Here is a 22,816-nt window from a genome sequence, read left to right as displayed (position 1 = left end):
GCCCACGTCCCCTGCCTCAGCTCCAGCAAACAGCACCAGCACGCAGAAAATAAGTACGGTGCGTGCGTCGTTGCGTGGGTGTGCATGTGCTGGCGATGCTTTGGTTCCATGTCGCAACCCCGTACGCATGAAACCGATCGACCGGCTCTCAGCCCACGCGGGATCTACCTCGCCTTTCCCACCCTTCAATTGAGCTTAAACCCAACATAGCTTGTCTTGAACAACCTTACGTTACCAACCTTACGCTTTAGCCCGAGCTCTTGCGTTGTTTCTATTTCAACAGCCTGCTCTTTGTTGACCTTGTCCGTGGTCGCCATTAAAGCTCCCACTGCCCGAGCATAGCAGCTCTGCGAACATTCCATCCACGTCCTCTCGACAGGCTTGCAGCTGACTGTGTCAACTCGACACCTCCATACGTCCTCCGTCGCCGTCATCATCATCTCGAAACTCAAAGGCGCCACGCCTCCGACGAGAGTCGACCAACAGCGCCATGGGGGTTCCGTGGCGTGGAGTGTCCGTCAGCTCGGCGGTGATTGCGGTATTGCTGGCATTGCGCCAGCCAGTGTTCTCGAGATGCCACCTCCTTGTCACCTTCGCCAGCGCCTGGATGCTCCAGATGATGGCCTGGGGAGTCTTTGTCGTCTTCCTATACCCTCAGTACTTTTCCGCTCTTCGCACGTTACCCGGGCCCAAGGACGACCACTGGTTAATGGGTCAATACCCTAGAATCGTGCGCCAGCCGACTGGCGTTCCCATGATTGAATGGTATGTTCACTAGCACCGCAGGACGTACGTAGACTAACAAACCAGGATCAACACCATCCCCCACGAGGGCATCATCCGCTACCGCGGCCTCTTCAACCAGGAGCGCCTGCTCATCACCTCGCCAAAGGCCCTGGCCGAGGTGTTGGTTACGCACAACTACGACTTCCACAAGCCCACTGCCGTGCGATCGTCGATCGGCCGTATTCTCGGTATCGGCGTCCTATTGGCCGAGGGCGATAACCACAAAGTCCAGCGTAAGAACCTTATGCCGGCCTTCGCCTTCCGCCACGTCAAGGATCTGTACCCCCTCTTCTGGAGCAAGGCATGCGAGGGCGTCGAGGCCATCACCGACGCCGTCATGGCCGAGGCGGCCAAGACGGCGGCCGACGGAACCGAGGACCCTGAGAAGGCGGCCCTGGGCCCCAAGACGGCCGTGTTGGAAATTGGCAACTGGGCGTCGCGAACAACCCTCGACATCATTGGCATGGCAGGCATGGGACGCGACTTTGGTGCCATTCGCGATCCCTCAAACCCCCTCAACCAGACCTACCAGCACGTCTTCAAGCCGAGTCGTCAGGCGCAGGTCCTCGCCGTTCTGGGCCTCCTCCTCCCTGGACCCCTCGTTCACGCTCTCCCCTTCCGCCGCAACGGCGACATCGCCAAGGCTGCTCAGACCATCCGTGCCACATGCCGCGAGCTCATTCGCGAGAAGAAGGCGAAGCTCGAGCGCAAGCAGCTCACCGACATTGACATTCTGTCGGTCGCCCTCGAGTCTGGCGGCTTCAGCGAGGACAACCTGGTCGACCAGATGATGACCTTCCTCGCGGCCGGCCACGAAACGACCGCTTCCGCCATGATGTGGGCTATTTACTGCCTCTGCCTGCACCCCGAGGTCCAGTCCCGCCTCCGCCTCGAGATCCGCGAGCGGCTCCCCACCCCCGGCACCCCCGGCGACATCACGGCCCTCGACATTGACCACATGCCCTACCTCAACGCCGTCTGCAACGAGGTCCTCCGCTACTACTCCCCCGTCCCCATGACCCTCCGCGAGGCCGCCGTAGACACCGTCATTGATGGCAACAAGGTCCCCAAGGGAACCCGCATCATGCTCTGCCCGTGGGCCACGAACAAGGATACGGCGCTGTGGGGCCCCGATGCCGGCCGCTTTGACCCCGACAGGTGGATGCCCCGCGACGGCGCCGACGCCGAGAGCAAAAAGACGGCCGCCAGCGGTGGCGCCACGAGCAACTACGCCTTCATGACTTTCCTGCACGGCCCGCGCAGCTGCATCGGACAGGGCTTCGCCAAGGCAGAGTTTGCGTGTATCCTGGCCTCGTGGATCGGCCGCTTCGAGTTCAGCCTGAAGAACAAGGAGGAGTACGACGAGAAGAACATTACGATCAAGGGCGGCGTCACCGCGCGCCCGGCCAAGGGCCTGCATGTGTACGTGAAGATTGTCGATGGGTGGTGATAGAGATACCTGGGCGCAACGCTGTAATTAATGATACGATGCATGACACTGGGCTGGGTTCCTGGGACGCGCTGAGCACTTTGAACCCGTACAGCCATGGACTGTCGGGGCTTTGGATAGTATTAGTGTTTGATTCGAGGTAGACGGCGACGTTGTATACAGCCATGTTTAACCTCGTGGGGCTCTGTGTGATGTGTTGTTTAATGCTTGTGGAGGGGACTGGAAGCGATTGCATCGTAGTATCGCTGGCCTCTCAACTGGCGTCTTTTATCTGCCTATCGAAACCTCCCGGCGTTGGACGGTGTTATCGTTGTTCTCTGGTGTGCGTTCGTCTCTTGCAACAACGTTTATGAGGAGGTCTTGATATTAGCCGTTACCAGTTAGTACAGGTCCTTAATACTTACGTCAGATGTTGAGTGGTTCCTTTAATGTAGTCCGCCAAAATACTGGTATGGCACTGATGACATCTCGGAAAAGGGCCCAGACAAGGCCAATAATTTCCTCTCGGGGCCAGGGAATGGATATTGTGCTCGGCGAAATCAACGTACGACAACCATGGCAATGCTGTTAATGCTTTTAACCAGGGCCAACAACCAGATGCCTGTGATATCACAAGAGTAATTATTGTCCTGTATGCAGAAGGACACTGACCAGTCACCCGTCGGATGGTGGGGAGCTCATAGTAATAAAGGCAGACTAAAAAATAAAGGAAATCAATCCAGCGATTCCTCATGGAGAAAGACGGCGCTGCTGCCTAAATGGGACAGCCGAATGGAATATTCGAAGGTAGAATACGAAAGACTGCTTGCCTTACCTTTGACTTCGTCGCCTCGGCCCCACTTCACCATCCCAAATCACCAACTTTCCTCACCAACAAGCACCTTCCACATCGCGATCCAGATGGCGGAAATTCGAGAGGAAAGCAAGCCGAAATTGCATTCATTGCGAGTGGTTGAATTCGTCGCAGATATGGTCAAATGGGCCAAAGATGACGAAAAAGTCAGACTGGCACACATTCGCGCGTCCCCAAGATCAATCCATGGCCTCGAAACACATCAGACACTGCAGACGATGGTGAACAAGTTTCTCAACAAATCAAACAACGATCCGGGCTGGACCCTCACCCATTACGTTCACAGAGATGAGTTTCGGACATACGAAGCTATGCAGAGACGAACGAATTCGCGTTTCAATCTCGACCACTTCCTGCTGCTGAACCCGACCCAGACAGGCGGCCTTCAACAAAACAGGATCGTTCTCATCGAGTGTGACGAAGAATTCGACATTCACTACGCGGTTGGGATGTTCCAACTTGCTCGAACAATCGGCAACACCCTGGAATCGAACAGGTCTGCGAGATTGCGAATCATTTTTATGTCATCAGAATCCGACCCCGATGTGGATCAGCTCGCAAGAAAGTTGTCTATGTTTACACCCTCCAACATCGAGAGGCTCGAATTCACACTATTCGACTACCCGGATCCCCACACCTGCTCGTTCCTCGAAGACTTGACGTGGGAAACGTACCCGGTGGACGACGCAACGTTTTTGCAGCAAGTTGCCGCAAAAATAGCGCCAGATTTCAGTTGTGTTCATGATGCAGAGGCTGAGGACGGGAAGGGTAGCAACACTCGTGATACCGCAGCAAAGACAGTATTTCTCTGGGATGGCATCAGACGAGAGGAGGACTACCAGCCCGAAATGTTGATACAGGCGCTCGACAGCATCGTCGGCAAGGACGCGTTCAACATCGCAACACATGACGATACATGCACTTCAGGCTTGGATACAAGCAAGCCGCTGCTCATAAATATGGGAAAATCCCCACGACTTGCGACTTTACCTGCGGGCACCAAGCACCTCATTCTCTGCAACAAGAAGCGACAGGTTCAATTCGATACCGAAACTACACACAACGTCGTCATTGACGCCAGAGTGAGTCGAGCAGAACTCATGTGCCAGGCAGAGCTCGCCTTCACCAACACCAGAAACGATCCCGCCGGTTTCACAGTACATTCCCAGTTGTCGCTCGATGACATCAAGGCCATTCGCGTACAGAGCCTGTTCGAAGAGACCCATTTGGAGAGCTTCATGGTCTTGGCGTGGCACATAGATCCGGAACTGGACCTAGACCGACTACTCGACCACTTTGTCGACGATGCCCGAATGCTGGAATCGGCGCTGCGGCATCTTGAGCTTCTTGGCCTGTTAGCTATCAACGACGAAGACTACATAGGGTTCAACAGGACGATGTTCGACAAAGTGGCGGCAATCTTGCCAACCGTCGACTTCAGTATCCAAACGGCGGTGTTCTTGTCGCAGGTGACGAACCAAACTCCACACGCCAAGCGGCAGGCCATGGTCGACTTGGCGGCTATCGTGCTTCGTTTCCAGCCCGCAACCGAGCAGTCGCCCTTCATCCGCCTAAATGATAAGATATCCAGTATTGGGTCCTTGGACGGTGTGGAAGGGAGGGCTAAAATGGACGAAATCGCGAAAGCTTGTGTCGATGTCCCGCCGGAGACAGTCTTCGAAGGATCGATATGGCTCGCTCTGGGCATTTATCGTAAGCTGTACCAAATCCTTGGGCCGCATAGCCTTCCTGCTCAGCAGATGCAACTCGGCAGTACCCTGCTGCTCATTGTCGAGGGTCTTCAATACGATTACATCCGTCAACAGGCCAACAGAATCAACGAGACAATGACGCTGACAACACCACCAGCTACCCAATACGACAGCCCGCCAACCAACCTTCAACCGGCCGACATCTCAGTCCTGCAAACATTTATGCTCCGCGCGTGGTGCTCTGAGCTTGTCTATGTCCCCTACACCCAAACCTTTCTCGACGTGGTTTCTAGAACTGTTGAAGACGTCCAGATCGAACGTCGCACGGGATTCTTCCAAGAGATGGCTGGTCAAAGGAATTCGTTTCTGGTCGCTTTCGATTACTTCAAAGAGGTCGGTGGAAAAGGAGAAGCCTCCGTCTGGTCCATCAGACTCGCGGCACAGATTCCGAATGCCATGGTGGCCCAGTTTCTGAAGAATAGAGGGCTTTTGTGTGCCGATTTGGAGACGCGTTTTCCCATTTACAGAACCTGATTCAGAGCACGTATCCAGGTATCAATTGCTGTCAGTATCGATAGCAAAAGGGGCCGCCAAGTCACAGTATTCACGGGCGTAGGGATTGCTGTCAACATCGACAGCTAAGGGATTCTATAGTGCATTATAGATCTTGCTGAATAGAGACTCTGACTGTGAATTCATTTGTTCCCTGACACATTTGTGATTAAGACTTTAGATAGGTTAAAGCGTACCTATGCAATGTGTAGCAAAAGTAGGCGTGTCTAACTGAACTTAATACTTCTTGTAGTTAGGGGCTCAGTCTAAGGTGTACCTATGTAAGATGTAGCAAAAGTAGGCGTGCTTAACTAGACTTAATACTTCTCGTAGTTAGGGGCTCAGTCTGAAGCGTACTTATACAAGGTATAGCAGAAGTAAAACACATGCAATATCACTCACAAATAAAACACACGCAATAATAAAGCCAGGCGATACTTTAATTTAGTCCTCAAATACCCAGTGTTCTATATAAAAGTCTACACACTCTGGCTTACTCATGTCTAAGTGGATAACCACGTTCCCCGCCTTGACCTCCTTATCCCATACACCATTACCCATAGCCACTTCTCGCAAGCAGTGCTCCTTGACGAATGCGCAGGTATGTCTCTGCATGTCCATGATGACAGCCCACGCCCATTCGGGCTTCTTGACGATGTGAACAACACTCCCATTGTTGTCTTGCTGGAGCTCTAATACCATTGGAACTTTCCCTTGGGCGTTGAGTCCCTCGGCGTCGACTGCCTTGGGGTCATGCTGAGCGATGAGACCCCAGCATTCTTGCGTGCGAGTGTTGGATGTGCCCGATGCTGGGCCATCTAGACTTCAAAACGTCCACCAGCGCCCAGATCGCGGCTCGCGCAGGGATAACATGCTCATTCGGATGTACGAGCGAAAGACTCCAATTGCTGTAGTCGACAATCCAATGTATTAACGCCGTGTTGACTCGTGGAGCCTGTGATACCAGCGTAATCAGTCTCCGGATCAGACCGCCAAACCACTGAATTTCAAGGTCTCTGTCTTGTAGGATGTTAATGAGCATCGAAACGACCGCGCCCAGCTCGTGACGAGGAAACTCTGAGAGTCGCTGGTCAGCTGTGGAAGACTCGCTGATGAGCCAGGGCTTGTGATCTTGGGCAGCGGCCCGGGTGCCTTTGCTAATGGCTAACACAAGCGCCTGTTCGCTGTGAACCCCGTCTAGACCAAAGAAAAGTCTCGCCCATTGGGACAGTCTATCGGTATGAGACTTGTTAGCCGCCCGGATACTCTCTTGAACCTGGACTGTGCTGGCCTTCTCTGTGTTGAGGCTCTCCTTCAGCGTTTTCACTTCGGTCTTTCTGCTGGAGAGCTGGTTTCCAACCTCAAATCTCTTTGACTTGGCGTCTCTCGAGTCCGCCTCGAGATCCCTAATGCGCGAACTCTGGAGCGCTGTGTTGCGCTTCTCCTCGTCCAGCTCCCTCTCCGCCCTAGCCTTTGCGTTGTTCGCCGTTTGCTCCTGATAATCCAACCTGGAAACCTCCTGTCCAAGGCGTTGCTGCTTCTCGTTGGCCTTTTTGATGGCGTCTGCGTGCTCTATCTTGAGCCTTCCCATCTCCGCCATGAATGCAGTCTCGTATCGCGTCTTTTCTTGGCAGTAGGACGTCTCCAATTACTGCTTGTCCTGGTAGTGCAATGACTTTTCGGTCTCTATGGCGGCCCAATGTGTGTTTACCATCTCCTCCATCTCTTTCCGTATGCGTTTGAGTTCCTGCTCATGCGCCTCCGCATCCTCATCGCGTGTGGTGTTGCACGCGTCGATCTGCGTCTGCATCTCCGCCACCTTGTTCTCATGTGTAGTGTTGGGGTCTCTGATCTTCTGTTTCATCCCCTCCAACTGGTTCTTGTACTTGGTTTTAGTGCTTTCGATATTGCCCTGCAAGCTTTCCTTCTCGACGTTGTGGGCGGCTTTTGCTGCATCCATACGTTGTTGCATCTCACCCAGCTCTTCACGATGGGTTACATTGGCATTTTCGATGCGTTGCTGCATCGCGTCCACCTTCTTCTTGTGTATGGCAGCAGCCTCATCCATACGCTTCTGTAAATCTTTCGCTGTGCTTTCGTGCGTGGCCGTAGTCTGGTTGACTCTTTGCCGCATTTGCTCAACCTTGCTCTCAGACTCATCAATGCGTTTTTGCATCGCCTGTTTCTCGGCCTGATGCGTGTTCGTGGTCTCATCAATGCGGCCTTGCATCGTCTCTATCTCAGTCTTGTGCGTGGCAGCAGCATCATCGATGCGCTTTTGCATCGCCTGTCTCTCGGTCTTCTGCGTGTTCGCGGCCTCGTCGATGCGTTGTTGCATCTCCCTCCGTTCCTGCTCGTGCTTGACCTTCAACTCTTGCATGTCCCTGTCATAGTCCTGTTTCGCCGTTTCGAGATCGCTGTGAAGCTGTGTTGCTTCTGTCTTGTGTTGATCACGGTCTGTCTCAATCTCAACGACGTAATTCTTGTACATGATATCGCTTGCCCTCAAGGTCATGAGTTGCCTACTGCACAAATTTCTCCCAACGGTAGCTTGGTCTTTGGCTACTTCGAGCGCTTTGATTGTTGCCTCTTCTTCCACCGAGGGACTTCTCTAGTGTCAAAGCCTTTTCCTCAAGCTCCTTGTTCAGATTCTCCTGCATCGCAAGAATTGTTTCCAGTGACTCCAGCATCTTCTTGTCGCGTTTGATATTTTCTTTGGCCTTGTTCGGTTGTGCCGTAGCTTCGTTCTTGTCCTTGAGGGAATTTGGAAGGAGAGCCATCAGTTCATTATCGACCTCTTGTCCGGCAGGTTGATTTCTCTTCGGATCGGGAGCACCGGGCGCAGGGTCGATGTCAAGAATGCGTTCCGGCTCGTTGCGGAGGGCACCGCTATCGGTGATTTCCTGCTCCTGCCTGCCCATCTCTGCGTCCCATTCCATTCTATCGGTTGGAAATGTCAATTCAATGGCCTCCAAGCCTGGAGTGCGCTTTTGTAGATCCCGTCTTACCTTGTTGAGATGCTCAGCTTCGCTGCGCTTTCCTTCCAATCTGGCTGTCAACTCTTGGGTGGTCTCCTTGATAGTCATGAAGAAGTTGACCTGGGAGGGAAGTTGCGCTGGCAGTGGGACTGTGAGAGCACTTGCCTTTTCGGATATGTATGGGACTGTATGTATAGCAAGGCAACCGCGACTGCCTACCTTACTCTTGCATTTAACGCCACAGCCAGGAAGACCTCCTACTGAATGAGACGCCCGTCTAAGAAATTAACTCATGTCACTCTACTGAAACCCATGTCTGCCCTCTTAACATCAATGTCACCACTAACCGACACTTTTTAATCTTAGGGCTCAGTGGAGATAATCAACAAAGTAATAGAGATCGGTCTGCGTTAAGCATGTCAATGACAACAAATGGTAGAAAAGAGTTTGTTTTCGATCAGAGCTATATGTATATGCTGATCCCCTCGAGCTGTGCTGCTCTTATACTCTCAAGCTACCTTTCCAAAGTTCCGGTCTTGGAACTGACCATCCTTCCCTCCCATTCGCCTCCGATTCGGTTCCCGTGCCTCTATCTATAGTTACTTCCGGTCTTGGAAGTTTGGACGTCCTCGGCCTTCGCAAGGCCATTGATTAAGATTATGCCAAGCTCCCAAAAACTGTATCGGTGTCCTCCGATTCTGATTTGATAGATGGCTCTCTCTTCACCTCTGGTATTAGAGGTTGCTCCATCTTCCTCCCAGAAACAGACTCCTCATCAGAGTCAGTGTCACTACTCGAAATATCGGAGCTATCGACTCTGCTCTGCGGGGTCCCCTGCAGAGCCTTGTTTCGAAGGTCCTCCAACTCCTTCTCGAGTCGGGCAATCTTGGTGTCCCTCGCCTTCAGCCTGATCCGTAGCTTATTCGTTGACTCTTTCTCGGCATTGAGCTGAGCTTGTGTCTCTGCCAACGCGCTTGATTCGGCCTGCATGATCTCGTCCTGGTCAATCTCGTCCTGGCTCTCTTGCCTCAGCCGCTTCCTCCGCTTCGCTTCCTTAGTCTCGCCTCTGCGGAGCGCCAGCAGAGCCCGTCCGATGTATTCCTTCAAGTTGGACCCGCCGACGGGCGGTTCGTCCTTGTTCTCCTCTCCCTTGTGCGCCCCCTTTCCGACGTCTTGCCGGCTGCCGAGGATGTAGCGTGAATAGACCTCCGTGGAGAGGAAGTAGGGCATGCCGATATTGGCCAGGCTATCCAACGCCTCCTTGATATGCTTGAGGTCGTGGTTGTTGACCTTGTAGGCCAATACCGGCCCTTGCTCGTTGCTGGCATCAGAGTCGACATCTTCGTGCACCACAACCGTGTCTTCGAGGCGCCGGAGGAATTCAGAGTAGGGCGGAATCGTGATCGCTCGGCTTTGGAGGCGTTCCCTAACCTCTGAGTGGTGCTCCGTCATAGGCCTATCCTGGCCCTTGAAGTCTGCAATGACCTGCTTGAAGACCTGGAAGAACACGTCGTTGTTTGGCGCGACGAGCTTCCACGTGCGGGTGTCTCGAGTGCGCAAGATGACGGCATACTGCATGGCTGTCCTGAACATGTTAATGTCGAATTTCCAGAGAGGATGCACCACCAGCTCGTACATGTACTGCGAGAAGGTTGTTGTCCACTTTTGGGACTTGTTGGCGGACTTGCCTTCGTATCCGAGGAAATACTTGGCCGAGACGATCTCGAATGGTGCCATGTGAAAAATCCGTAGCGTGGCCCGGAAGAGCTTCGGCAGCGTCGAGTCCTTGTAGTCGATGAGCTTCGTGCGCTGAGGGTTCTTTTGCCACTTGCTCTTGAGGCTGACCTCGTCTTCGGCCGTCCAGTCCTCATCGTACGCCTCGTCGGGTATAGTGTCTGGCAGCAGGTCGTCGAGCTCCTCGGCCTTGAGGCGCGGGAACCTCTGATTGAAGGCACGCAAGATCTCCTGCCCGTTGACGATGCCGAAAAACATCGTCTCGAAGTTGACCCAGGCCGGCGACTTTCCCTCACAAACACGTTCTTCATCCTGAGCTGTCTTGCCCTTTGTCTTCGTTGACGAGGTCTTCTTGGCCATAGCGCTCGTCTTAGCACTCTTGCCTTTCGAAGTCTCCTCCCTGCCCAACTCCATGTCGTCATCCTCTTCAGTATCCTCTAGGTCCTCCTGGGCTGTCCTGCCCTTTGTTGCTGGAGTCTTTCTCTTGGCCGTAGCGCTGGTCTTAGCACTTTTGCCATTGGATATACCCAGATCTATCAAGCTCTCCAGGTCGCCGTCAGTATCGACGTCGCTGTCGTCACTGGATTGCCTGTAATCACTATCGTCGCTGTAGGCGACTTGTTCGATTCGGGCCTTCTTCTTGCCGCCCTGGTGTTCTTCGGCTCGAGACGCCAATCTCTTCCTCGATTTTCTGGAAGGCATCGCCATCACTGGAATGACTGTTTCACTTTAGTTCACTGTGGCAAGGGTAAATTCCCGTCACTTACGCGGGCGACGCGGGTACTTGTGGCCGTGGGCGAGGTGTGTGTGTGTGTGTGTGCGTGTGTATGGGGAGGGTACAATTCAAATGTGAAATCGGTTAGATTAGGCAGGTTGGTCAGTTAGTGGAAAGAAAATGCTTACAACCGCCAAAAACCCTCCATTTTCGGACAGCTAAAAATCAATGCTTATGGAAAATACAAAGCTCTAATTCAATACAACGGCTTGTAGGTTAGGCAAGGCAATGCCAATTTTTAGCACTTATCCTATACGTATAGACGGCTTTGACCGCGCAGTTCATGACCCTCTAACAGATAGCTGATATCTATCTCTAAACAAAAGCTCTGGAAAAACTTTTCACTGAGCCGGTTTGATCAAGAAGGTGCAAATATACACCACTTCAGTCAGTACTAGGTACTTGCGGCTCAAACGTCCCTTGCAAAAGACGTCCATCGATTGACATCCTTCTATCTCTCAGCTTTTAGGGAAATCAAGCTATTTATACTTATTCTTTCGTCAGCAATATGAACCAGCCCTCTTAGACCTGTGCGTTTGTTTTTAAGGGATGTCGTCGAGAGCTCATGAACGAAGCGTCTTGATTGGCTCTAGCCATGTCCCAGGTGAGATTTTATGGGTCAAAGGACTTACACGGCATGCCTTAGCAGATCCCACCTCTCGAGTTTCTAAAAGTCCTCCATCTCTTCCACAGTCATCTTTTTTCAACCACGCAGTTGAATTGTTCTGCGTCTGGTGAAACACAGAATCCCACGGAGAGGGCAGAGTGGGAGAAACAAAAGGAGAAGGAGAAGCAGGCCGCCACGCCCACCAACCCAACCCCCAGCGGCCGAGATTGTCCCGCAGCCCGAGGATGAGGCGAGCACTGAGAAGCCTAAGACCAAGGAGAAGAAGATTGACTAGAAGGGAACGCCGAGACATGCGCTACCAGGAATGGTTGGAGGTCTCTCACCCCGGTGCTGCACCACCGCGGCCAAAGCCAGTTTCCATGCCGGCGCCTGCGCCTGCGCGCGCGCAAGGTCCTCACAGACATCCACCGAGTGGCCAGGACAGGCTACGACCTGACCGGCTCTCCCGAACCCAGCCGTGAGTATTTGCGTTCCAGTATCTGTTTACCATGATCTAACAACATTGTGGCTTCACAGTCTCGACAGCTCCCCACAGACCCTGCCGCATCGATATGAACCTTACCAGCAGCGCCCTCAGCAGCAGTATCAGCAGAGCACGATGTTCGTCGATGCGGACATTACCGCAGACGATAAGAATAGGAGAGAATTTTTGGAACACTGGGGGAATCGACAGAGGCTTGCTGAGAAATGGAGAGAGGCCATTCGAGGTTCACTTCGGTGGTGAAGTCAGGGAGCTCTATGGAGAAAATGCCTCCAGAGACGTCAACCGATATATCGATCCGAGGCTCTGTAACACTCGATCCATGCGCAACGAGAAGCTTTACCTTGTTGTGTACAGGCCAAGAAGAAACGAGCAGTACAGCTTGAACGTCGAGGGTCTGCCTAAAGCATACTTTGAGGCTTGGGTCGGTCTGCGGACCTTTCGCACCACGCTCTCCATGGAACTTAATCCTTCATTGGGCGATCACTTTAAGAACTACTACGGCACACTTGTGACTGAGCTAGTCCGAGTGGGTCTTGAGCTTGAGGGAGAGATCGCAGCAGAGGTCCACGAAGCATCTGAGAAGAATGAGAACAAGCGCCAGCTGGAGGCTTTAGCCTCTCCATTGCGCTTTGCAAAAAGAACAGAGAGAAAATTCCAGTAGGCCAGGATGAAGAGCTACAGGCCCCTGTCGATACCGAAAGCGAGAGCTTGGCGGATCTAGGAACACCGAATGATCTTAAGGGAACGGACAGCCTAGAGGAGGGATTGACAGTTATAATACCGAGACTCGGAAAAAGCTTTAAAATCCAGGGCCGCCCGAGAAAAGAACCCATAGATTGCTCTAATCACCCTAATGAAAAAAATGAAATCCTGTCGGATGCTGCTGCTGTTGTCTCTAATATCGTTGGCGTCTCTGCAGTCATCATTATCTCCTAAAACATGACTCCGAATTTGTTCCAGCATGCAGGACCTGTAGGCACATAAAAACAGGCAAGATATGAAATATCCTCTAAGAAAAACAAAAGTCTTTGACTCTCCTATTCTCTTTTAAAGTCCGCGCTGGACCTGCGGTTGACGTGTCGCTGCGAGCTCCATGATTGAATCCGTTTGATTGGCTGTGGCTTCGATCTGAATCGCATCTGTGGGTCGTCGATCTTTTATGGGTCGAGGGACTGGTGCTGCCTGGTAGACGACTCTTGCGAAATTTCTCAAAATGCAAACTTCATCTTCACGACCAGCTCTTGTATGAGCCCGGCTTAAGAAGAACTCATGCCGAGATGGCGGAGTTGGAGAGACGCAAGGCCAACCGGGAACAATTCGCGCCTGTGCCTCCTCACCCGCATGCGGCAGATACTGATCCGCGAACTTACTCATGGGAGCATATTGACCTCAGCGAAATCAAGGCCTTGCCTGTTCTGAGGTCAATTTTCAACGACTTGACCCTGAAGAGGCCTAATCTGAAGGACGCCTCGATTTTCAAGGCTAAATTTGATAGCTGCCTGCAAGACACGTTCGATCTCCTCCACGGCGCCAAGATATACACGACCGGCACTTCATACCTCGTGTATATAACACTCAAGATAATATGGGTTCGAGAGAGTAAGTGCAGTCCGGACGTTGACTGTTCCGCCCTCTAATCATGCTGATAGCTGGCGGAAACTGGGCGGCCATGGGCTGGAGGACTCCGATAAACTACCTCTTCCTGCTCGACCTGCGCTACCAGACGTACCTAGAAGCTTTCCACCCCGAGGATGCGCCAAGTCGACAAGAGGCTGGATTCTTCGCCCAGGGTGCAGAGCCAGACATTGCTGCAGACCAGGAGTCTCGATTAGACATCTGGGACGCCCAGGGACTCAGCAGGGACCTCCTAGCTTTTGGCGAGAAGCCATTCGAGGTTTTCTTCCCCAACGGCAACATCCCGCAGTTCTTTGCAAAGGATGCCCTGAAGGGCGCCAACCTCTACGTCGACCCGAGGCTCGCCATAGGCCGGAACGTGCGCAACAACAATAAGCTGTACCTGGTTGTCTACAGATTGACAAGGAATGGACTTTCCAGCCCGAACGACAAAGCTCTCTTCCACGCATACGCTGAGGCCTGGGGTTGTCTACGAGCGTACCGTACCAAGATCGATGGTGGTATTTTCCACTCGCTGGGCGACCACTTCAGAGACTACTATGGCCAGCTGGAAGTGGACGTGACGATAATGGAGCTGGATGACCTGTGCGAGTCAAACATGGAGCCCTCGATTGCTGAACCTGTCAACACAAACGGCAAGAAAAGGCAGCAGCTGCATGAAACGAGCAACTGCGGTGATGATGACATGGACTGGCCGATGCAGGTCGACGGCGAGTGGATGGGGGAGCAGGGGGAGCCCAAGAAGCGCAAGGGCGTGAACGGCCTGGCTCACGCTCCGTAGGTTGATCGTTCCCATACTGCCACGCTGCGCCATCTTGATCTTCCGTGCTCTCTTATTTGTGATGTAGAAGATACGGAGGCTCCAAAGGCCTCGGCAATGCCCTGCGTCTGTGCTTCGAAGCATGGCTGATCTGGAGACAGGGGCTAGTTTCCCAGCCTCAGAGTTGTGCTGCTAACCTAGTCAAACAACAATTGGAGCCTGGACATTTATGATCGATATTTCTGCCGAAACCATGTTAGGGACTAGACCCAAGCACTGCGTCAATCCAAACCCGAAGACTCAATTGCATAAACCTGCTTCATGGGCCGAGCTAGAAAGAAGATATTCGCCATGTGAACCGGTGGATTCTCGATTTTGGCGAAAGGGCCGCAATACAGGAGTCGCAGAGAAGAGAACATTCGCTTCATTTCCTCACAAATGGCCAAGTCGCCGATGACGAAGTTTAAACACCAGCTATCGAAGCAACCTGATGTCCATGGCACGTCGTCGGTCGACTTACACGGCTCCCCCGGCCAGTTCATCAAACCTAAGCGAGCGTGGTACCTGGTTGCTATGACGACTCGGGTGGATGAAACGACATCATGTTAATCAGGAAACCGGGAGAAGAGCCGGGAGAAGCGCAGAGACGTGGAGAGAGACGAAGAATCGACCAAGCCCCGGGGGGGTTCGCCATGCCATGCCATGCCCTTGCCCACCGTTGTGGCCCCTCGACTTCGTGGCAGCCAGCATTCGACAAGCCCTGACGTGGACTCACAGACGTGTGCGGAAGTGGATGTTCAGGTCGAGAGTTTTCCCAGGTTGGGCGCGCGAGGTGACGTTGGATAAAACGACGGGTACGTATCAAGCGAGCAGGGAAGGGGCCCCACCAGCGGCACCGGCGCACTGTGTCGGGTCATACGGTCTGAGATTTGACGAGCCAATGGGACGGGGTCATCGTGCACGGTTGCTTCTGATTGGGCAATGGGAGCTGCACGCAATCTAAAAAAGTCGCGACCGAACGCGCTAGAACGCGCCTGCTTCGCGCGACAGAGCCGCGTCGCGACGACCGCATCGCAACTTTGGTGGTTTTGACGACCACCCACCTCCTTCGATGAGTTGTTCGCACGCCTTCTCTCGTGTTTCCGAGGCGACCTGGCGGCAATCGCGGGTGACGCTCTAAATCCTGATGCCCTCGATGTCGTCCTGTTGCGAGTTTTGCCGCTCAAGTGGTGATTTTCGCGATTCGCATTTTGCCGCCGTCGACCTGACCTCGATGCGGCGTTTCTGAATATCGATGTCCGTTAGACAAAGAGATCCTATTTCTGAAATTCGAAAAGAGTGCTCGATGCCCAAACCCTCTCCACAAGCCCCGTTGCCCTCATGGCGCGGGGCTGAGCGATCGAATACCCACGTTTCTGATGCAAGCCATTAAGCAGCCCCTCTTCGCAGGCCTGTCTGCACTGCGGAGCACCCATTGTTCTGATACGATATCGGCTTTGTCACTTTGAGTGCCACCGCTGTTCTGCAGACCACCTTGACGGTCGCCCGGGATGTGTCATGAGGGCCCTTAGATTAGAACACCTTGGGCGGACGTTTCGGGAGCAGTCAACCGACTTGAGGGTCAGGAGCACCTCGAGTCATGCGTCATCGTCATTCGAGAGGGAGGGTCGAGGTCATGGGTGACATTACACAGCCAGGCACACAGGAAACAAGCTTCAAAGGGAATGCGATAGCGTTTCAATACACCCAAGAAGGGGGAGGGAGGGCTATGATGTCGTCGGCGGTTGATCGGAATATCTCTAGACGGCCAAAGGATTCGCTAAGCCGACCACCTGGGTCGCCCATCAGGAACCAATAAAGCAGGCAATCAAGGGCAGGCAGCTGGCCTGATGCCGTTCGGCCAGATCCCTTTGTGCAGTTTGGAGCGTCTTGGGTGTGGAGACGGGGCTTCTGAAGGGGAGCACTGTGAAGTCTAAATGGATGTGGTGGTGGTGGCACCGCATGAGGAGCACGTTTTCCCTTCGTGGCCTGGCTTTCGAGGAGGGTTGGTCGCATGAATGAGACGCTCTTGTTTGTCTGTAGTCGTGCTCTTTCAACGTCTGCAAAGCCTTTTGGCACAGTGAGACTGGGAGGGAGATTGATGGACAATAAGCAATTTACGGGCCCGACTGAAAGGTGTATTGTCAGAAACAATGGTTGCTGAGTGTGGCAACCTGACTCAACGAGGCCGTCTAATGGTGTCGTCTGTGTGTCCTGTGTAGGAGGTGACAGGAGGGAGGATCGAGCCGTACCTCTAGCACCAAAGTCTGAGCGGAGGATGAATAGACTGCGTCTGCGTCTGCTTCGAGGCGTCTGCACCACGATAGCGATAGAGCAAGAAAGCTGGGGAGATACAGGGTGAAGATTATGTCCGTCTGTCTTACATGACTTGCAGCTCTTTTCGGCCGGAGTTGAGGGAGATGGGATTATAGGCGATAGTTCAAAGGTGTAATTGGAAAGGGCGCGCGAGATGAAGGAGAGACAAGAAAGATGAGGCCCGTTCAAGAGAGCCGCCTTGCATAAACGGGAGGAGAGACAGAGAAAGAGAGGCGGAAGAAGCAGGGAGGCGCTGCGAGAGGGCACGGCCGTGGGCAGACGAACGAAGGGGTGGTGTTGGTCTCTAGCAATGGCGAGACGACCCTTGCAGACGGAGGACAGGATGCAGGCCCGACGAGAAGGGGACTACTGCAGGACGGTGGTGAGGGCGACGAGGGCGAGAAGGCGAAGAAGCAAACACGGCGTCCCAGGCTCGAGAAGGGGATTGAGACACCATCGAGACAGTGTGCGAGAGGTCGACGCTGCGTACCTGTTCGCGCGGTGCTGCCAGCCATCCCACCGTCTGGTGTACCTGGGGCATACCCCCTCTTGCTATCGTCTATCGATATGGATACTGCGGGCTGTTTCGGAGACTCCCATGATCATCCACTCCTCGTCAGGTACCGATTCCATGCACTTTGCAGAGGAGAGCAAACAGCCAGAAAGAACTGGCGGAAGGGTCGGTGCAAAGCTCGGACCCTCCCCTCCCACGCCCATTAAAATCCCTGGCAAAAAGATACGTACCGCGGGCTCCAGACAGTGAAAGTGGTCGCGTCCCGGCGGTATTTCCTTGAATTCTGGGCACTGTGAACCCACCTGAGGTGCAGGATGCAGTTTGCGCCAGCCAGTGGACGGACCCTGTCAGGTGGCCCACCGTCCAGCACCCAAAGATGCCCAGTCCAGAGTCCACCGCCCACCGCACACACCATTTTCCCATCCATATTAGTCTGCCCCCCCATAATCCTCCGCCGTCCCATCTGCCACCTGCCACTCTGCCGCTATCTAGGTCCGTCCCAGCCAACCTTCCCTTCTTCACCCACCGCCTCCCTCCCGAAACTCTCACACCGACACACACACACAACTACTACTGCTCGCCCGCATTCCCAAGAATCCCTTCGAACCGCTAGCAAACAAATACCTCCAACACCCTCACCATCTTCTACAAGCCCTCGATCCAATACTCCCGCCCTTGATATCATCGCGACCTCCCGGCGCATTCCATTCCTCGCTCGCCCTTCCTCCGTCGCAAAGTCGCGCACCAGAGCCAACCAGCCCTGTCGCAAACCCTCACCGACCTCCAACGCCCACAAACCAGAGAATCGCAACCAAGCGCGCATACCACCGCCAAGATGCTCATGCCATCCGCCCTCTCCTGCGACACGTCGCAGCCGCCCCTCACCCGCCTTCAAGCCGCAATGTTCGCCTCGCCTCCCGCCAGCCCTCCGTCGCTCTCTCACCAGGGCCCCTTTGGCAACATCTTCGACACCTGCCGCTCCCTCCAGGCCCTCCTCTCCACCCCTCAGCACCACCAGAACCACACCGTGACGCAGCAGCCATCGCCGCCGTCGCACCACCAGCTCCCGACTCCTCCCCTCGCCCACGCGCCGCCGCCTCTGAAGCTTCGTCTGCGCTCTCGCGCGAAGCCCGCGGCCGATGGCATCAACAGCGAGCACCTCCCGCGCAAGCGCATCGCCAAGCGCGTGCCGCCCCGCGGGGTCAACAAGCGCCGCCGCTCGTCCGATGACGACATGGGCCGCGAGGACGCCTTCATGACCGACTCCGACGTCGACAGCGATCTCGAGATCTCGTCGCAACAAGAACAGCTCCCGTCCGCGCCGTCAACGCCCAAGCGCGCACGCATTGCGCCAGAGGTCGTGCCCCTCGGCCTCGAGCGCTCCGACTTTCACACACTACACCTCCTCAACGGCGAAGAGCCCACATCAGAAGGATCAAACGTCGAGGTCGAGGCCGACGGCGAGCCGTGGAGCGCAGAGGACGACAGGATACTGGTGGAGCTTGTGCTTGAGAAGCTCAAGCTCAGCAAGTCAGAGTGGCAGGACTGCGCGCGCAGTCTAGGAAAGGACCGCAACTGCCTATCGCGGAGGTGGAAGAGCCTGATGGTCCAGGGCGAGGTCGGCCTCAAGGGCCGCAGGAGTAGCCGACGAACCAAGCTCCACGGCACCTGGCGATGAGTCTCATAGCCGTCCATTCGTTTCTTGATTTCATTTGTCTCAGCATATTATTGGGTCAACTGTACCATATCGCATCTGGCAGACTAGAGAACCAGAATCTTGGGTAGCCCCGCATGTGGCTGGCATCTTTGCAACGGGCGCGCGTGTTTGATCTCGGGCTACGACTAGCTCTAGAGTTGTTTCTTTGTTTGCGCGACGTTTCCAACGTCTACTAGGCCAGAAGCTTGAAAGAGCAAATACATCACCGTACAAACATTACTGATTGTGATCTTTACATGTTGCCTCTGACGCACTTTACAGCCTGAATCTCGTCTTAAACATGCATCGCCGTCCAAACACACATATGCGACGCTTGCGCAGGCAAACGGCTGTACGTGCGGCGCAACCTGTGCGGTCTCTACGAATTGACTTTCGCAGCTGTCAACGACGCCGTAGCGCGCCCGGCCGCTTGGACTGTCATCGGACGACGGCCCAGCCGTCCAGCCATCCGGGGGCGCACGCCAGACGCGACTGCCAGAGCTTCTGGCGCGTCGTCTGTTCTCCAGGGACCACTGGCATCGATATTCAGCCCCAGCCACCTCGACATGTGGGATGGCTGGGTTTTCCCGATGTGAGATGGGGGATCCATTCTGACTTGCAGCATGGGGGAGGGGGCGGCCTGCACAGCACACTATCGGGGAGAACCATTTCGCGATGGGCGGCGGGTTCTCAAGCACGGACTTGCGGCGGCCAGCCGGATTCGGGAGGGAGGGCGACGATGGACGATGGGGAGGACCCTCAAGATGCGAGTAAACGCTGCCCCGGCCTCCCCCCCCCCCCGGCGTTCCTGGCCACCCCAGCTTTTCCAGCCTCTTGTTTTTCGTGCGATTGAGGCTCTGTCTGGCCACAACCAACCTCACGATCGCAAAGTGTACTAGCAGCTTCACACTTTTCAGATGAACAAACGGACGGGTCTGCTAGTAGACTTGCACTGTATTAGGCTCACGAACCGGCTCACAGGGAAACCCCCAACAGCTCGCCTCTCTAAACCTGCGTGCTAACAGCACCCAAGAGGGCACAAACCACGACGGGAAGCAAGGGATGGCTGGGGGCCCGATAGTGGTGGTGCGCGCTGAAACACTCCCTAATGGATGGGGGGTTGGTTTGTCGAAACGGGCCACACCACCACCACGAACTCTCTGGGGGAGCTGAACGGGGTAGGGCCGCCTATCACTATCGCCGGGTGCCTGAGGCGGGGGCGAGGCTTCGCCTGAGTCGCCGAACCTACCGGGCTGGACCTGGTGCCCATCGCTGAGAGTGTGGGTGGGTTAGAGGGGCGATCGCTGAGAGCCGAGCCGGCAGACACCCTGTTGCCGTCCGTCCACTCAGGTGTAAGTGAACCCAACATCGTCCCTCTCTCTGTCTTGGACCATATGTCTCGTCAATTTCCATCCAACAGACCGGCGAAAAGGGCTCAGCCTCGGCAAGCAGTCTCCGTGGCCGAACGGACGTAAGATCGTGAGGTTTTGCTTTTGAAGTGGCTCTGTTTCTGCCCTTCCCTTTCTTGGTATGGGGCACATGCGACGATTGCCTCGAAAGGGGTTAGCATCGTGTCTCGGTGTGAAGGCGATCCGTCGGAGGAATAAAATAAAGCCGCACATCATGTAATGTACGATCTTGCTGCTCTTTACATGGGCGCGCAGCGCTGGAAGAAGCAAGCAGCAACAGCAGCAGCAGCAGCGCAGTAGCAGCCGCTGTCTGAGATGCAGCCTGGAGCTCTTCCTGGTCGACGATCCAAGGGATGGCCGAGACATGGTTACGAGAAGCTGGAACACCGATTCCAATTACTCTGCGCCGAGGTCCTCTCCCTGCGATGGTGCCCCGTCGTTCTCGTGTGCCTACTAATTGTCATTCTCCTCGCGACGACGGGAATGATTGGGATTGGATTGCCGTGCATCTTGTACCACCCCCTTCCCGCTGTCACCGAGGCAGATGCGAGACAGCGTCCTTACCACCTTCACGTACGGCCTCAGCAGCCGCCGATTGTCTCACGCGATCGAAACCCATCGATACTGGTAAACTAGCAGGACCTAAAACGCGTCCTTGCATCTGAAATTCCGAGGGCTATGGAGCAAAAAAGGTAAAGACCGTCCCGATATCCCCCATGCCTCTTGTTCTTTGATGCCATCTTAACTGCCACGCAATGCTGAGCTGTCATTCGTCGTCATGTCGTCATAGCAAACCGCAGTCCACTCATCCTCCGACTGCGTAAACCCACTCAAAGCCAGAGCAAAAGTTTTGATTTAGTCCTCGTACACCTCCTCGTACGTCTCCTCGTACTCCTCTCTGGCCTCCTCGAGGCGCTCGTGGTCGCTGCTGCTGGCGTCAGAGTCGTGGGCGGCGGCGAGAGCCTCCTCGTACTCTTCGCGGGCCTCCTGGACGTCCTCGCGATCGCTGGAGGAGATGGAGTCGCCGTCGTTGTCGGTGGGAGGCAGGACGGCGGGGGGAGCGTCGTTGTAAGAGTTGTCCTGGTAGCCACCGTACTGCTGCTGCTGTTGAGCGGCGGCCTTGTGCTCATCGTCGGAGTCGTCTGCAGTTGTTTAGCACGGATTCAAGTGACAGGCATAAAGGCAACTCACCAAGGGCATTAGCGATCAACGCGCCACCAACAGCACCGACGGCGAGACCGCCGGCAGCACCGAGGAGCATGCCGCTGCTGCTGCTCTTCTTCTCCTTGTCCTTGGTCTCGCCGTACGGGTTCTGGCCCTGGGGCTGGCCGTAAGGAGCGCCGCCATACTGGGGTTGACCGTACTGAGGCTGGCCGTACTGAGGCTGCTGGCCGTAGCCGGGAGCTCCGCCGTAGGGGGCGCCGCCGTACTGCTGGGGAGGTGCGGGGGAGCCGTAGCCGCCGTGGCCCTGGTCTCCGAAAGCTCTAGTGTCGGAGGGGGGGACGGGAGGGGGGGCGCCGTAGCTGGGGGTGCCGACCGGGCCGGTGGGGGGAGACGGGTGCTCCCACTGGGAGCGACCGGAGCTCTGGTCAACATAGAACCATCTCTGGTAGCTGCAAGGAGGTCAGCGGCAACGCCCGGGAAATGGGGTCTTCGGGATGCGGCTCACTTGGAGTCCCACTGGCAGAGCCAGCCCTGAGAGACGGAAGGAGCGGCCATCGGGGGCGCGGACTGGGCAGCCGGAGGGGTGGGTTGGCCGTAACTGGGCTGACTGCCGTAACCGGGTTGAGGCTGTGCCTGCGAGGGGTAAGGGTAGTTGGAGGGAGGAGCGCCGTATTGCTGCTGCTGCGGGTGATCACCGTAGCTGCGGGAGCCTGGTCAAAGAAGCACGAGTCAGTAACCTTATCGAGACGACGATGACAGATCGATGGGATCCCGCTGACATCAAACGGGGTGTTTTGTAGGTGACGAGCAGGTAGTGAATGTGTCAATGGTAGCGAGGAGGACGAGAGGAGGACAAGAAATAGGACGGCTTGGGAGATGTTGAAATGTCCCTCTGGCAGGGAAGGCGGGAAGGGCTGGGTGACACGAGTGCGACTTACCAGTCTGCTCTTGGGGAGGTTGCTGCTGCTGCTGCTGCTGTTGCTGCTGGGCGGCGGGCTTGTCGTCGGAGAAGGAGGTCTTGAGCTCCTCGAACTCCTTGGTGAGCTTCTTGAAGAAAGACATGGTTCCTTTCTTCGGTTCGGTTAAGTAATGGGGATACGGGAAGTTGTGAGTGGTGAAGGACGGATGAGGCGGCAGAGGCCGAGAAAGATCGAGGGGTAGCTGTCGCTGCGTAAGCCTCAGGTTTTCTGCAGTTTTTATGGGCGGTGAAGCAGAGAAGAGGAGATCTGTCGGAAACACGTCAAGGGCAAGAGGGGAGCGGGCGGTTACCTGTGATGCGTTGACAGCTCGTTGGTCCACGCGATGTTCGTCAAAAATCTTGGCCTCTTTGT

General features: G+C 55.0%; 8 protein-coding genes across 8 annotated transcripts; 3 read left to right on the top strand and 5 right to left on the bottom strand.

The window, feature by feature from the left end:
- Positions 1-490: 490 nt before the first annotated feature.
- Positions 491-2,236, top strand: CGCS363_v001089 (Cytochrome P450 monooxygenase FUM15; the record flags this gene model as incomplete). Its single annotated transcript, XM_036632938.1, has 2 exons — positions 491-765; positions 811-2,236. 2 exons carry the CDS (start codon positions 491-493, stop codon positions 2,234-2,236), a joined length of 1,701 nt encoding a protein of 566 aa, XP_036501150.1.
- Positions 2,237-5,797: 3,561 nt separating this feature from the next.
- Positions 5,798-6,953, bottom strand: CGCS363_v001088 (uncharacterized protein; the record flags this gene model as incomplete). The annotated part of the gene is made up of 2 exons (XM_036632937.1): positions 5,798-6,109; positions 6,192-6,953. 2 exons carry the CDS (start codon positions 6,951-6,953, stop codon positions 5,798-5,800), a joined length of 1,074 nt encoding a protein of 357 aa, XP_036501151.1.
- Positions 6,954-7,001: 48 nt separating this feature from the next.
- On the bottom strand, positions 7,002-7,844 carry CGCS363_v001087 (uncharacterized protein; the record flags this gene model as incomplete). Its single annotated transcript, XM_036632936.1, has 1 exon — positions 7,002-7,844. The coding sequence occupies one exon, from the start codon at positions 7,842-7,844 to the stop codon at positions 7,002-7,004; it is 843 nt and encodes a 280-aa protein (XP_036501158.1).
- Positions 7,845-7,875: 31 nt separating this feature from the next.
- Positions 7,876-8,274, bottom strand: CGCS363_v001086 (uncharacterized protein; the record flags this gene model as incomplete). The annotated part of the gene is made up of 1 exon (XM_036632935.1): positions 7,876-8,274. The coding sequence occupies one exon, from the start codon at positions 8,272-8,274 to the stop codon at positions 7,876-7,878; it is 399 nt and encodes a 132-aa protein (XP_036501159.1).
- A 714-nt stretch (positions 8,275-8,988) lies between these two features.
- Positions 8,989-10,773, bottom strand: CGCS363_v001085 (uncharacterized protein; the record flags this gene model as incomplete). The annotated part of the gene is made up of 1 exon (XM_036632934.1): positions 8,989-10,773. One exon carries the CDS (start codon positions 10,771-10,773, stop codon positions 8,989-8,991), a length of 1,785 nt encoding a protein of 594 aa, XP_036501156.1.
- Positions 10,774-13,229: 2,456 nt separating this feature from the next.
- Positions 13,230-14,368, top strand: CGCS363_v001084 (uncharacterized protein; the record flags this gene model as incomplete). Its single annotated transcript, XM_036632933.1, has 2 exons — positions 13,230-13,551; positions 13,602-14,368. The coding sequence occupies 2 exons, from the start codon at positions 13,230-13,232 to the stop codon at positions 14,366-14,368; spliced, it is 1,089 nt and encodes a 362-aa protein (XP_036501157.1).
- A 3,683-nt stretch (positions 14,369-18,051) lies between these two features.
- On the top strand, positions 18,052-18,894 carry CGCS363_v001083 (uncharacterized protein; the record flags this gene model as incomplete). Its single annotated transcript, XM_036632932.1, has 1 exon — positions 18,052-18,894. One exon carries the CDS (start codon positions 18,052-18,054, stop codon positions 18,892-18,894), a length of 843 nt encoding a protein of 280 aa, XP_036501154.1.
- A 2,282-nt stretch (positions 18,895-21,176) lies between these two features.
- CGCS363_v001082 (Protein transport protein SEC24) lies at positions 21,177-22,547 on the bottom strand (the record flags this gene model as incomplete). Its single annotated transcript, XM_036632931.1, has 4 exons — positions 21,177-21,463; positions 21,513-21,934; positions 21,991-22,195; positions 22,424-22,547. The coding sequence occupies 4 exons, from the start codon at positions 22,545-22,547 to the stop codon at positions 21,177-21,179; spliced, it is 1,038 nt and encodes a 345-aa protein (XP_036501155.1).
- Positions 22,548-22,816: the final 269 nt, after the last annotated feature.

This window comes from Colletotrichum siamense (assembly GCF_013390195.1).
Source record: "Colletotrichum siamense strain Cg363 chromosome Unknown KSG_Cg363_contig01, whole genome shotgun sequence".
In the NCBI taxonomy this organism is placed as follows: Eukaryota; Fungi; Ascomycota; class Sordariomycetes; order Glomerellales; family Glomerellaceae; genus Colletotrichum; species Colletotrichum siamense.
Note: the sequence above shows the minus strand (reverse complement) of the source record. Positions and strands in the feature narration are given on the sequence as shown.